This window comes from Petaurus breviceps, unplaced genomic scaffold, assembly GCF_028583685.1.
Source record: "Petaurus breviceps papuanus isolate PSGF00001 unplaced genomic scaffold, PetGlider_PUasm1.0 126, whole genome shotgun sequence".
Lineage (NCBI taxonomy): Eukaryota > Metazoa > Chordata > Mammalia > Diprotodontia > Petauridae > Petaurus > Petaurus breviceps.
The window spans coordinates 37,522,701-37,538,303 of NW_027185655.1; the positions used below are offsets into that span (position 1 = coordinate 37,522,701).

At 37.5% G+C, this 15,603-nt stretch overlaps 1 protein-coding gene across 1 annotated transcript in view; it reads left to right on the forward strand.

Annotated features, from left to right (window-relative positions):
- The window catches only part of EGF (epidermal growth factor), a 170,101-nt gene that overhangs the window by 39,778 nt on the left and 114,720 nt on the right, over positions 1-15,603 (forward strand). Inside the window, exons 5-6 of the mRNA XM_069100262.1 lie at positions 856-1,086; positions 4,300-4,502. Coding sequence (XP_068956363.1) covers positions 856-1,086; positions 4,300-4,502 — 434 coding nt within the window. The remainder of the gene's footprint in view (positions 1-855; positions 1,087-4,299; positions 4,503-15,603) is intronic.

The following is a 15,603-nucleotide window of genomic DNA, read 5'->3' on the forward strand; positions in this document are numbered from 1 at the left end:
TATTATTGTTAATTAAAATGATTGACCTTGCTCTTAAAGACCCTAATGATTAAGAGAACGAAAGAGTTCAGTGAAGTCGTGAGATGCAGTGAAGACAGAAAGTAAGTTGACTAGTTGGATGTTTAGGATGAAGATGAGGGAAGAGTCAAAGATGATGTAGGGATTATGTCCCTGAGTAACTGGAAAGATCCTGGTGCCTTGGGAGGAGATGACAGAGTTCATTTTGCATGGTTAATCTCTCTGTGCTCTATGAGCAAAGCAGAATTACAGTAGCTCAAAAGAAACGTGAGATGCACAAATTTAAAGACATCACCACTCCAAATGTTCATATAGACTATTTGAAAATAGAGCTTTCCGAGCCCACATTGGTCTGACCAATCACAGTCAGACAAACTATACCTTGACCTGGACATAGTGATGTCATTTTGATCCTCTTTGAGAACAAAGAACAGCAACCAACCTACCTGATCTATAAGATGAGGGGCTTGGGAAGGATCCCAAGGAACCCTAGTCCTTTAAGCTTGAACAGTACATGTTATTCTAAAAATGAATTTATTTTCATAAAGGTAATAAAAAGAGGAATTTATAGCAAAGAGTTTAAGGAGCAAGTGTTAGGTGCTGAGGAAAGAATGTTAAGAATTGGACTTCAGTTGCCTTCAGAGGGTAGAGATTACACATATAGACATTTTTTGTGAGAAAGACTGGTTTGACCATTTTAGCTGAACTGACATCAACTGAATTTTTGCCAAAAGTGGTTATACCTTTTGTGTATAGACATAGCCTAATGGTCGGCAATCTCTGAAATTGGCCAGGATAACTCTTCAAACTCTCTGTTTTCTTTTGTTTCCTATTCAGGTTTATATTTTGGGTGTCAGATGGTATTACTGGCACTATAAGCAGAGCGAATCTTAATGGGACAGATGAAATAATTCTAGTAGAGACATCACAAAGAATTAAAGTGATCTCAGTGTACATCATTGACCAGAGACTCTTTTGGATTCAGCACAGCAATGAAGACAGTGACTTTCTTGTTGGCTCAAGTAATTATGATGGGGACACTGTTTACTTGTTGCAACATTTCACACAGTAAGTTTGGTTTAAAGGGAATAGAATATTACTTAAGTCCTATTAAAAAGACTAGTTTTATGACTAATGTGAAAATATGTTTAATATGAATGTATATGTAGAGCCTATATCAGATTGCACACTGTTTTGGGGAGGGGGAAGGAGAGGGAAGGGGAGAAAATTTCAAACTCAAAGTCTTATGGAAGTGAATGTTGAAAACTGAAAATAAATAAATTTTTATTTTATTTAAATTTTATTAAAAAAAACAAAAAATAAAAAGACTAGTTGCTTCTGCATTTGCCACTTTGGCAGGTATTAGAATTACTATGCCTTTATTTGCTTTATGCAACCAAAAAATAATTTTATTGACATCTTTTGTTTTTAATCTCACCTTCATTTCTCAATATATCCTTCTGACCTCTCTAGCCCAGAGAATTCTGTGTGATAGAGAATTAAAGAAGAGGAAAAAAATAGCTCGCTGAAACTGATCAGCGCATCAGCTGTCAGTGTCCTACCTCTACAGAAAAGGAAGGGAGATACATTCTCAAATCTCTTTTTTTCAGGACCAAACTTCAGGACAAAATTATAATTACACAGAGTTTAGTTTTGATTTTTAAAATTGTTTCCATTTATTCCTTGTGTTTTATGGTTTTCCTGATTTTGCTTATTTCGCTGTATGGGAATTCACAAATTTTTTCATTGTGTCTCTCTGTAATCTTCATACTCATCTTTTCTTACAGCACAACTATGTTGATCATATTCACAGCTTCCAGCTAGTTTAGCTATTTCCCAAATGATGGGCATTTGCTTTAGCAAAATATTTTCAATATTGTGTGAGCAAATGGTAATAGAGGCTAGAGTTTATATAGTGCTTTGCAAATACTAGCTCATTGAATCCTTCCAATGATCCTGTGAGGCAGGTACTATTATTGTCTCCATTTTACAGATGAGGAAACAGAGGTTAAAAGGTTAAGGGACTTCACTAGGTCAGTATCTGAGGCAAGATTAGAACTCATACCTTCCTGACTGCTAAGTCCTGTACCCCATCTACTTTGCTATCTAACTTTTTCAAATGGTACACGCTATGGTAGGAGGAAGGAGATTAAAATGAGTAGCTATCAAACCTGGGAATTCACCTGTATCCCTTTTCTCTTGCACTTCTATTCCTCTCAACTCAAAACAGCTTTTTGATGAGTGGCAGATAATGAGGACATCAGATCTTGAGCACTGGATTGGGTCACACTCTCAGTACTGACTGAAATAAGATGTAGACTGATCTTGCCATCAAAGGACTTGAGTTCCAGATATGGCTTTAGTGTGGACGAGTTTTTTGACCTTGGGCAGCCTCATTTGTTGCATCTGAATGTAAGAGAGGTATGAGAATTGCTTGGCATTGTGGGATTTTTAGTTTAGAGGGACAAACGTTCTCTCATCCCTGAGACAGATCTGGACTAGGATGATCTTTGTGCCAGAAGGAGGGTGTGAGTCGTTCCTGGGAGTTTTGAAAAAGATGGCATATAGTCAGTGCCAGCAAGCTGAGAAGAAAGAATGAGCAGTGGCAGTGGGCGATACAGTGTCCTATGGCTTGTCCAGCACTCAATGAACTGAGCTTCAGAGATGCAGGGGCCCAGGGGAAATGGTCGGAGAAGAAAGGCTGAGCTGTTGCTGAGAAGGCAGAGATTGAGGTGGACTCTTGTGCTCTAGCAGCAACTTGGAACAAAGAATTTAGATGGTAGCTGGGGATTGTAATTATATCTGGCTACTGGACCCAAATGACTGTGGGGGAGATAGTGAGGCTGGTCACTTTGTATAGACCTTCCTCACTTAAATCCAGTTCATTTGCAAGTCGTGGCATCATCTTCCTGATGTCATGGTCCTCTTCTAGAACAAAGGACCAAAAAAGCACACAACCACAACACAACACAACAACCTTTAGTACTGAGGGAAGTTCCTTCTGTTTCCTCAACCTCTCCTCCCCATGCCTCTCAAGTAAGTAAGTAGAACTCTTTTCCCTTCTGTTCACTATTTTCTTTATACTAATTTTGCTTCCTATATAATGAGAACTGGGGTTGGATATGAAGGCTTGTATTGTATAATTAGCCTCTACTGAGAAGAAGGGAATGGAGGAAGTTGAGATTTCTTGGAAAATACACAAAATTTAAATGAGGACACAAAGCCAAAACTGCTGGAATGTTAGGAATTTTCATGAGGACTCTGAGCAATTGTCCCTAGTGTAAACTCTATAAAATGTCAGAGAAAAGGAAGGTGAGTGTCTGGGGGACATGATCTTGTTGTTCAGTCATTTCAGCCGTGTCTGATTCTTTGTGACCTCATTTGGGGTTTTCTTGGCAAAGATACTGGAATGCTTTGTCATTTCCTTCTCCAGCTCATTTTTATAGATGAGGAAACTGAGGCAAACAGGGTTAAGTGACTTGCCCAGGGTCACCCAGCTAGTGTCTGAGGCCAAATTTGAATGGGTTTATCCACTGCCTCATCTAGCTGCCATTATATTACTTTTAGGTTAAAAGTGAGCTAATTGTCTTTAAAAGATAAGGTTGATTAAATCTCCAGAGAGGAGAAGGGGTAGAGAGGAAAGAAAAGATCACACTCTAGCATCTCTGCCTCCTCCCCCCCTCCCCACTTCCCACTCTACCAGGAAGGAGGAGGGCAAGGCCTAGGAAAGATTCAACTTCACTCTCCAGAAGAGAAAAGGGACCAGAAATATTCTATTGGCAGACAGGCACATTAATGTAACAGATAAGCTAGGGCCAGGTAGGTGGCACAGTGGATAATCGGCTGTAGGGCCTGGAGTCAGGAAGACATCTCCTGAGTTCAAATCTGGCCTCAGATACTTCCTAGCTGTGTGACCTCGGACGAGTCTCTTAACCCCATTTACCTCAGTTTCCTCATCTGTAAATTGAGCTGGAGAAGGACCAATGCAGTATCCTTGCCAAGAAAAGCCCAAATGAGGTCACAAAGAGTCAAACAGGACTGAACACAACAAATACATACATTATCTACTTCACAAAATTGTCATCAGGAAAGCATTTTAAAAACCTTAATATATTTTATGAGTGTGACTTATAAGTATGCCTGTATAGAGAAAACTCAAAATAATAAATAGGGACATTAGTAATTAAACTTCAGTCTGTTTTGAAATGAAACAAATATTAATGAAGCCATGGCAGGGAACAACCATCTTGTTTCCCTCTTTTCCCTTTCTCTGTTCCATAGGTACCATTATTTTGGAATGTCCCTCTTTGTTGAAGATATGTACTATTCAGAATGGAATACAAGTGCCATTTGGAGAATCAACATACACACAGGGGAGAAAATGGTTAAAATTAGCCTTGAGCCATCATTTCTCCCACCAACTGAAATAAAAGTAGTGCACAAACTTCTGCAGCCTCCAGCCGAAAATGATACTGAGCCTTCGGGTAAGTCACTTGGACCCAGTTCTAAAATTGTGCTTCTCATAACATTTTTGTTTTTAAAGAAAGGTAGGGGGGCAGCTAGGTGGCGCAGCAAATAGAACACCACCGGCCCTAGAGTCAAAAGGACCTGAGTTCAAATCCAGTTTCAGACACTTGACATGCTTACTAGCTGTGTGACCTTGGGCAAGTCACTTAACCCCAATTTCCTTGCCTTCCCCTTTCCAAAAAAAAAAAAAATAGAAAGGTAGGATTCTGAATATTGTTTCTAGTCCAGCTGAAAGTGCTTAAAAGAATGACCTGTATTTATATAATAATTTTGCTTTCATAACATTATGAGCTTGGACATGTCACACAATCTCTATGGACCTTATTTTCCTCATCTGAAAAAATGAGGGGGGCAGCTAGGTTGGGATAGGCCCTGGATTCAGGAGGACCTGAGTTCAAATTTGGCCTCAGACACTTGACACACTTATTAGCTGTGTGACCTTGGGCAAGTCACTTAACCTCAATTGCCCTGCCTTCCCCTCTCCAAAAAGACAAAAAATAAATGAGGGAGTTACACTGATCCCCACAGTACCTTCCAAATCTAGATGAATTAACTAATCAATCATCTACTCAGCAGTCCTTTATTAAACACCTATGTGACGGGCATTGTGCTAAACACTAATATAAATATGGAATAGTCTCTGTTTTCCAAAAGCTTACATTCTTTAGATTTATCTCTGAATTTTACCTTAACAACAACTCTATGTGGAGTTGGGCCAGGGAGACAAAGGGGAAAGAAAGGTTAGAAGAGGGAGGGAAGAACATGAGTAAGAGTTAGCATAGGTAAGCAATAATATTTTCCCCCTAATCTGTGGGTTATAGGTAGTCAAATCCTATTGGAGGAAATGCATTTTCAATCAGTAAATCAACAAACAAATATTTCAGCCCCTGTTATGTGCCAGATACTGTGCTGAATCTATAAACACAAAATATAAATACAGATATAAAATATATTTTGTGCTCCTGGTTATAATATAATTGGGTAGAAATATGGTGATCGCTGTAACTATTTACACAGACACTGTTGCATTTGCACTCTGTTATAAAGTTTTCTTTACCACTGCAAACACTCAGGAAGGAAATCGAGAGATGTGGCAATGTTTGCTACCTGGCCTCAGAAAGTCAGGGCAGGTCAGATTTAGAGCTTTCATATAAAACATAGAGAGGAACTTGTGCAACACACATGAGACTTTGTTTCTGGCTAGGTTTTCAGTGCAATGATGGTAGAGGAGCTTAGAAATAAATCAGATTTACAGGACATTTACCAAAAGAGGGAACGGAGATGTGGTCATAAGAACTTTGTTGGCACACTATGTACATGCTATTTTCAATTGTTTTAATGGAAACTATACAATTAAAATAAAATTCTGGAAAACAATTTAATTATAACACCAAATTACCATAATCAAAATTCATTTAACATAAAAAAATGGATAACTTATACTTTTCTATTATGTACAAGAGGAAAATGTTTAAGCATCAGAAGTCTTCTAGTTATTCAACATGGAAACATTTGACATGTTAATTTATGACTTTATATAACAATCAATCAATTAGCAATTTTCAGTTAAAGGCCTACTATGTATGAGACACTATGTTAGGTATGGGGGTACAAGATAAAAGTGAGACAGTCTTGGAACCTACATTCTACTTTCAAAAACTCATTGTCCAAACAGTGTTGATTCAGACAAACCTCACACTCAATAAAGGATGATGGGAGTTTCCAAGCTGGTTGCCAAATACTTGCCATATAGTTAAAAAAAAAAAAAAAAAAAAGCTTTGGGAGTTAAGTGAAACCCAGAGACCTAGGGAATAAAGTAGAAAATAATTTAACTTTCTTATGGTAATCTAGAGTCATAATTATCAATTATCAGTATCATTATCAATAGTATGCCTAATGTTATTGTGAGTTATCTTGTTATTATCTTGTCTTGTAATACAGTGATCTCAACAAGGCCTATTTAACCAGGGTTGGAGGAGCCCTTAGTGGGGTTTCGCCCTTTACAGTCTAAATAGCTTTAAAACACTTGCTTTCTTAGTGCATGTTGTATAATTTTTCTGTCTTACCCCTAGTATCAGGCTTTAAGCTGTTACTTTTATCCTATGTCACCGTTTCTACCTGTAGATCTCCCTTCTTCTAATTTGTTCTTTCTCATCTTTTGCGGACAGAGAAACCAGATCCTCCATTCCCTCTCCCCTGTCCAGGATATTAGAATTATGTCTAAAATAAGGCAAACTAGGATAAGAAGAAAGAACTTGAGGTGACCTTGAGTCACACAAATTAGCTCTAGGGTTGTAGATTTTGCGTCATCTCTTATGACTATTCTTTGTTTACTTCCTGTCCATCAACTCTGTTTGCCATAGGTGATATTGCCAAACAATTGAAAGCTGGATAAATAATGATAATATTATTAGCATTTTAAAGTTTGCAAAGTTCTTTACAAATATTATTTCGCTGGATCCTCACAATAACCCTGGGAGGGTAGGTGCTATTTTTATCCATGTTTTACAGATAAGGAACATAAGGAAGACAGAATTATGTGACTTAACCAGGGTCTCACAGCTAGTGAGTAAGGTCAGATTGGATCTCAGTCCTTCCTGATTCCAGATTCAGTGTTCTCTTTAGTGAGTCAACTATAGGTGAATCATTACCATAGGGCAAGAGAATGATTCTTTCACTTTTTAAATCACTTTAATATCAAGGAAGAAAGATAGGATTCTTGATTTTGGAAAGTTGTAGAGAAAACAGCAAATCATGCTTCTGAATTTACTACTTGTGTAACTTGGGCAAGTCACTTAATTTTCTTTTTCTTTTTTAAAAAATTTGTTTATTGGGGTGGCTCATTGAATAGAGCATTGGCCCTGGTGTCAGGAGGACCTGAGTTCAAATCTGGCCTCAAACATTTAACACCAAAACAAGCCGTGTGACCTTGGGCAAGTCACTTAACCCCAATTGCCCTCCAAAAATTGAAAAAAAAATTACATGTGGGTCCTTTTCCCATTTTTATGACCTTTTTGGGATACAATCCTAGAAGTAGTATTGCTAGGTCAAAGGGCACTTAATTTTCTTGTTCTGAATTTCTTGTTCTATAAAATGAAGGGCTTACACTTAATCTGTGAAATCCCTTACCATTTTATTTATTCATTTAGCATTTTATTTTCCCCAAGTTACATGTAAAGACAATTTTAACATTTGTTTTAAAAACTTTGAGTTCCAAATTCTCTCTCTTCTTCCCTCCCCAGCCTCCCTCATTGAGAAGGCAACCAATTCTTGTAAATTATACATGTATAGTCATGTAAAACACGTCCATAATTATCATGTGTGAAAGAAAACATAGACAAAAAAAAAACCTCAAGAAAGAAAGAGAGAAAAAAGTATGTTTCAAGCTGTATTCACACTCCATCACATCTTTCTTTGGGAATGGAATGCATTTTTCATCATAAGTCCTTCAGAGTTGCAAGACCTATGATTTATGAAGCTACCTTAAGAGTGACAGAGCCAGCAGACACATAGACACATATGATATCTTCACAGTCGACCATAAGTACACAGAGATGGATATTGCCAATGCAAAAGTGCTGGGCAATTGAGTGGGATGAATGACTTTGAATTGTTATTGAGTTTACAACCGTGCCTGCATACTATTGGGAAGGGTCTGGAAAGGCTTTGTTGGGAGGTGAGCTTTACACAGCCAATCTGTGCTGGGGATGATTTGGTGGAGAAGAATAGGGAGGGTGTCCTAGTGGAAAGTATAGCCTGGGTAATGATTTGAAAGTGGACCAGAATGAAATCCGTAGGTTTGCTTAAGTACAGCAAAGAGTGTGAGTGGGTGTGTTCAGTAGATATGGGTCATGAGTTGAGAAGAGGGCTGATAGAGGAAATTAAATTTTGTGGAATGAGTTGATGAGCTCCTCAGGAGGAGAGGAGTCATAAGAGGTCTGTCTAGGACTGTGTTTTGAGTGCTAATTGTCCCCTGCTCTGAGGGCAGAGAGAAGAGCAAAGGAAAATAAAGGTTAAAAAAAATCAACAATGAACAAAGCCATACATGGCAACGTCGCTTAATGATCAGAGCTTTGGAATGGGAATCAGGAAGACCTGGGTTTGAATCCTGCTTCAGAAACTTACTGACCTGGGTTGCTAGCTTAACCACTCTGAACCTCAGTTTCCTCATTTGTAAAATGAGTAGGTTGGATTCAGTGACCTGTAAGGTACCTTCTCACTCTAAATCTATGATCCATAATCTGCTACAATGGTCTTTGCAGGGGAAGTAGGTCTTCACTGCATCAGCACACACCATCTAAAGGTGAGCTAGTGATTACTTCCTATCTAGCCCAGTATAGTAGGCACAAAATAATGGTTTAAAGAGTGGTTTCTAATAATTTATTAATGTAAATCAAATATAAATATAAATCAGCAGCCCAATGAACTAGAATGAGCACTGGACAGTGTATCAGGATACTTGGGCTTAGTCTCACTTCTGCCACTTTGTGACTTTTGGCAAATCATATAACCTGTCTGGCATCAGTTTCCTCATCTATGAAGTAAAGAGACTGAGGTCTATCTCTAACATTTATTCTTGCTCTAAATTGCTGTATATTGAGTTATCCCCCTAAAAACAATGAAGCAAAACAATTTTCTTTCTTTTTGATCATAGCTGGTCATTTTCCCCCTAAAAGTTTTGAGAATATGATCAAAATTAATTTAGGAATCTCAGGATGTGGTGATAAGTTAACAGATAATGATCCCTGCCATTATGCAGATGAAGGAAATTTGTAAAAGAAAATACACGTGTTGAAGGCCACATAGTAAGTCAGTAAATAAAGGCTCTGGAAAGAGAGCACATATTTTATGATGGGGTAGAAAGTACACTGACTCAGGTCAGAAGATGTTCATAGGAAGTTAGGATCTATTTGCTATTTGTGTTATCTTAGGAAAATTGCTTCACTGCAAGGACCTCAGTTTCCCTATATGTAAAATGAGAGGCTTACACTAGATGACCTCTCGGGAAATTTTCAGCTTTTAGTCTTAGGATCTCGAGACTTTCTGCATGGACCACTTTGTAGAACGCTGTACTGGGCATTGAAGGTGCATCCAAAATTAATAGAGAACAAACTTTCTGTCCTCAAGTTGAAGATGTAGAGCATATATACCAGTGAAAGAAAGTTTAAGAACATCTAATTATTAGCATGAAAGTAAGGACTAATAGCAGATAGGTAGGGTAGTGGATAGAACATTTACCTCAGGAGGACCTGAGTTCAAATCTGACCTCAGACACTTGACACTTACTAGCTATATGACCCAGGGCAAGTCACTTAACCCCAACTGCCTCACAAAAACAAAACAAAAATAAGGAATTGTCAGTTTTGATAAAAGAAAACATAATGAAATTAAGCAAGCGTCTGTTTCATCCATCTATCTTAAGTCCTCATGTGTTGTTTTGTATACGATTCAAGTAAATTTTTGATACATAAAACTAACATTTTTGTTTAGTGGTTGTTTAGTTGTTCAGTTATGTCCAGCTCTTTGTGACCCCATTTGGGTTTTCTTGGCAAAGATACTGGAGTGGTTTGCCACATCCTTCTCCAGCTCATTTTACAGATGAGGAAACTGAGGCAAACAGGGACAAGTGACTTGCCCATGGTCACACAGCCAGTAAGTGTCTGATACTGATTTGAACTCAGGTCCTCCAGACTCCAGGGCTGGCTATCTATCCACTCCGCCACCTAGCGGCCACAATGCAACATAATTAAAGTTAATTGATATTTTTAGAAATTGATATGCCAGCATTAGGGATCCATTTCTATTTGAGTTTGACTGGTGCAAAGGGAAATCTGGCTTTTAGAAGGTTGAGCCATTCAAGGCTCAAGTTCTGGATAGTACTACTCAAGAAAAAAAAGATTCAAGTATGGGCCAGGTACATATATACATACATAATACATACATACACATACACATGCACACACATATATACACCCACAGTGCACACGCACATGTGTCCACACACATATGTGCATACACACATACATGCATCCATACATATGCTCACACACATACACATACATATTCACCCACCTCTGCACACACACACATATATTTGTATATGCTCACATATATAAATACCATAGCCCACAGGGGTTAAGATTTAGCAGCAGCAGCAGCAGCAACAAGCATTTATACACTTAAGTGTTGTGCTAAGAGCTATAGATGCAAAGAAAGGTAAAAAACATGTACTGTGTACATATGTATATATACATACATGTGAAAATGCAGAATACATTATATAGTTACATATTTGAAATTTATAGATTTTCATGTAACAATATTTTATGTGATATATAACATAATTATATATAACTTTTGTATCTCTATATCTTTCTATATACATATGTACATGTATGTGTATATGAGTATATATGAGTCTGAGAATCAGTTTAAGGTCAGGAGGATGATCACTAGGTCAACCATAATCTGATGAAGTTTTTGACCATAGTATCTCTCAGAGATCATTTGTTAAGCTATAGAGGGATGACAGTCTGTCAGTGGGGAGAATCGCAACACCATCAAAATTAGGTATCCAGAAATGTATACAAACAGATGAATAGCAGTGCAATTGTATATAAATTACTTTCAGGTTTAAGAAAACTGTTAACAAGAAACTTACCCCAAACCTTCCAGAACAAAGATCTTAGGAGAATCTATTCAATACAAATCCTAAAAGAGGTCTAGGTAACATTCTAAATGCACTTGAGAAAGTTGGAGAGATTGATTTAGTTTTCTTAGCTGAGTTGAAAGATTATATCAAGAGATCAAAAAGCATAAAAAATTCAAAGCAAGTCAAAGAACCAACAGAGATTTTAGCCAAGAAGGACTATAGCAAATCAAATGAAGAAGGGTAAGAGGGTCTTAGGTCATTTCCAAGAGATAAGAATTCTTTTCTACTTTCATTTTGCAGCTAAGTAGTCAAACAGAGTATTTGGTGGTTTAAGTAAACTCAATTAAAAGTGAACAGTAGAATCAATGTGAGAAGAGTCAATTATGGGTAAGAAAAAGATGAGAAAAAAAATTTGGTTGATAGTTGCATACTTTCTCCAAAAACTTTAAGAAACTAATTTGACCAAGTGAACAATCTCTTATCTGCTGAACTGGAAGGAATGTCTGCTGTTTTTGCTCTCATAATACACACCCACTATATTGTAATTTGAATTATATCTATGATTAATAAAGGGCAGCTAGGTGACAGAAGGGATAAAGCACCAGGCCTGGAGTCAGGAAGACCTGAGTTCAAATATGACCTTAGATTCTTACTAACTGTGTGTCCCTGGGTAAGCCACTTAACCCTGGTTGCCTCAACTTCCTTATCTGTAAAATGAGCAGGAGAAGGAAATGGTGAACTACTCCAGTATCTTTGCAAGAAACCCCCAAATGGGGTGACAAAGAATCTGATGTGATTGAACAGCAACAACAGATAAAAACAAAACAAAACAAAAAATAACAGCATTCAATCACCTTTATAATTGTCAGCAGCAGAATCTCACATTGAAAGTACCAGTGCAGAGTTAGAGTTTATAAGATGATCCAAGAATTGTGTGATTCTGAGAGCCTCAGCCCCCACTTCTGCTGTTCTAGCATGGAGAAAAGAAGAAAGAAAGAAAAAGAAAGAAGGAAGGAAGGAAGAAAGGAAGGAAGGAAAGGAAGAAGGAAGGAACATAGGAAGAAAGGAAGGAAGTAGCACACTAGTTTTCCTTGAAATAGCAGATAAAGTTGGCAGAATGAGTTTATCTCATACAACAAGGCAACAAGGAATGTCATTTCATGGGACATTTGTCAGTCTTGTCCCATGGTTATTCCCAAGATAAATGCAAAAACCCCACCACGAAAATAATTTCAGCTTATTTACGAGTATTTATTATAGAAGAGGTAGAGGAGAAAGAGGTAGGAAAATTCTATATTACTTTGATAAGACTCTTTAAATAAGTCAACGTGAACCTTGATATTTGGTAGCAAAAATTAAGTAAGAATAACAAGAAATGGGGTGGCCAGGTAGCACAGTGAGTAAGAGCACCAGCCCCAGTGTCAGGATGACCTGGGGATCAAATCCGGGCTCAGACACTTAGTACCCACCCAGAAACACCTGGCCATGTAACCTCGAGCAAGTTACTTAACCCCAATTGCTTTTTTTTTTTAAAAAAAAAGAGTAACAAAGAATAAAGAATATGAGGCCACAGATTTGTAGACACCACAAAAATCCCATGCCTGTGTACCCTTTTCTTCAAGAAAAGAAATAAGAGGTTGGACATGATTATCACTGAATAACATTCAAAAGTGTAATAGGCGATATTTTAAGAACATTAAATGATTTGTTAGTGTAGTGAAAAGTAAGTCACCACTGAATCAGCTGAATACTTTTTCAAGTACAAGTTAGTTCAAAGCTCGAAGAAATAATAAAAATGATAAAAAAAAAAGACGTGGTGTACAATTACAATAATTCTATCTTGGACTATTTAAATTAGATATTGATGATAAAAGTGGAATGTGGTTAGAAGAAATAATATAGATGCAGACTACAATAATTTCATTTAGAAGTCAAATATAAATCAAGTGCCACAGCAAGGAGATCAAAAGATCCTAAAAAAGTCCCTTAATTAGCAAACATTTGACTTGCTTGCCAAGAAGGGAAATATGGGCAGCCAAGGGCACCTCGATTTTGTTTATAAACTAATTTGTAAAATCTTCCATAGGGGGATGATAGATAATTATAAGCAATACCACTCCATAAAATGGGGAAACAGTAAAAGCAACTTAGAGAAAGCTTGGAAAGAGACTCCACTAAGCAAAGTGATCTTAAGGGCACTGAAGAATGAAAATGTAAAGGGGTCAACATAGAAGGAGAAAAGTGGAGAAACTCTGAAAAATCTTTTTTCATTCTCAAAGACAGTAAAGCTACTTTACCCTTAAACTCATATTGTAGCCCCAGATGTGCTTACAAGGGAGGTTGTTATTTCTGTATTTCCTTTGTTCTCAAAGACCAATGACATCAAGAGGGTGATATCTTGAATTGCCCATGAATTAGATTTGAGTGAGGCAGAACTGTGCAAAGTCCCCAGTCTCACTCTTTCCTTCAGAGTCATCAAAGACTTAGTCATTGAATGGGCATTGCCTCAAACAAAGAGACTTGGGAAAGTCCTTATAGAGGAGGTCTGAATGATGCAAAAGAGAACAAAGATGGGGAAAATAGCAGTATTAATACAAATGCTTAAAAGAGGATGCCTATGCTGGAGGTGATAGAATTGTGAGGAAGTTGAGGGATTAATTCACAAGATATTTGAAGGAAGGGAAGATATTAAAGGCATGAAAACCAATTTCAGGACTTATTAATACCCTCCCCCACCCCACCCCAAAAGTCAATTAAAAGGACCTCAACAATTATTGGCCTAAATGCCTCCTTTTCCATCTATATAAACATTTTATGAGAATAATCTACACACACATCAAGGTCATCCTTGATGAGGTTGGCTTTTTCATGTGATATTGAATGATAGCTAAAGTCATTACAATGAGCTCTTTCATCAATACACACCTACATACACATATATCTTAGATAGATAGTACAACTGCACCACATATTAGTCACAGAATTAAAGAGGAGGAGAAGGAGAGATAGCTGCATTGTCTTCAGAAAATTTTAAAAGTAGTATCCTCTAGACTTCATTCCTGAAAGTCACAGTCGTTCTGTCAATCAGGACGTTTGTTCTAATATTATATCTCTCTTAACTCCATTTGCTATACCAATCCTACCTGCTTCTCTGGAGATCAACTGAATTATATTTGAAAAGAGTTTTCTGCAGAACCACCCTACTCTGATCTGAATTGCTTGGGATTGACCAGGACTGGTCAGGTCCTGGCAGAAATTACTGATTACTTTAGTGGTTTTTTTCCTTATCATTTCAATCAATCAGTAAGCATTTATTAAGACCTTTTCACGTTCCAGGCACTATGCTTGGCAGTGGGTATACAAAGACAAAAGTGAAATGCTTCCTCCCCTTGAGGAACTCACTTTGCCATGTATAAGCCTATGATTATAAATGTGCAATAATAATACTGTCAACATTAAAATTGGGGGAAAAATAGAAGAATATGGAAAACACACAAGATACCATCTGAGTGTCTCCCCCACCCCAAACAGCAGCAAAAATAACAACAGGAAACAGATATGGTGCTTGGTATTTCACTCTGTGGCCAGGTTAATGAGATGAAAGAATATTGACAATTTTAGTGCCATAAATTTGGTAGAGAACTCAATCGTGCATTTGTTAATTGAAAAGCCATCTCTGTGAGCCGATTTTCCTCCTTTACCTGAAATACTTTGCTAACACAGGGACATACTGCAGCAAGAAACTCTAGGAATTAAGGGATAAGACATATGGCAACAGTATTTCTTAAGTCTTAAAGATGATGTCTTTAAAGTAGTGGCCCTAAAGAAGTTAAATATAGCATAATTCCTACCATTTACATGATGCTTAAGAAATGATGTTCTTAGTTTTGTGACTTTCTGTGGAGTATTGGCTACTTCTTGATCTTACTTTGCAGTAGGGTGGGGACTGCAAGAGTTATGACTTTCAAGTCAGGTGACCTAGGTTTCAATTCTGTTTCTATAACTTTTGACATGTAACTTGGTCAGGGTATTTCAATTCCTTGGGCTTCCATTTCTTCATTTCAGAGTCTTGATAGTGTATTCAATAATATACTATCTTCTACCCTTGAATACCTTATGATTTTGTTCTGTTGGTGCTTCTGCTTTGCTAAAGTCAGGCCTGGATTACCTCTACCATCAAACTTTCTCACTCCTCCAAGCTATTAAATATTGCTGGAGAAAACCATAAATTCTCTGTCCACTTCATATTTGTTATTTAATCTCAACTGAGCCCTTACCTGGCTGCTGCATAGGAGTTCTTTTATTCTTCCCTAATTGATGCTCTATACATACTTCATGGTGATTATTCCAAGCCTTCTTTTTTCTCTCTACACTTCTCTCTCTCTCTCTCTCTCTCTCTCTCTCTC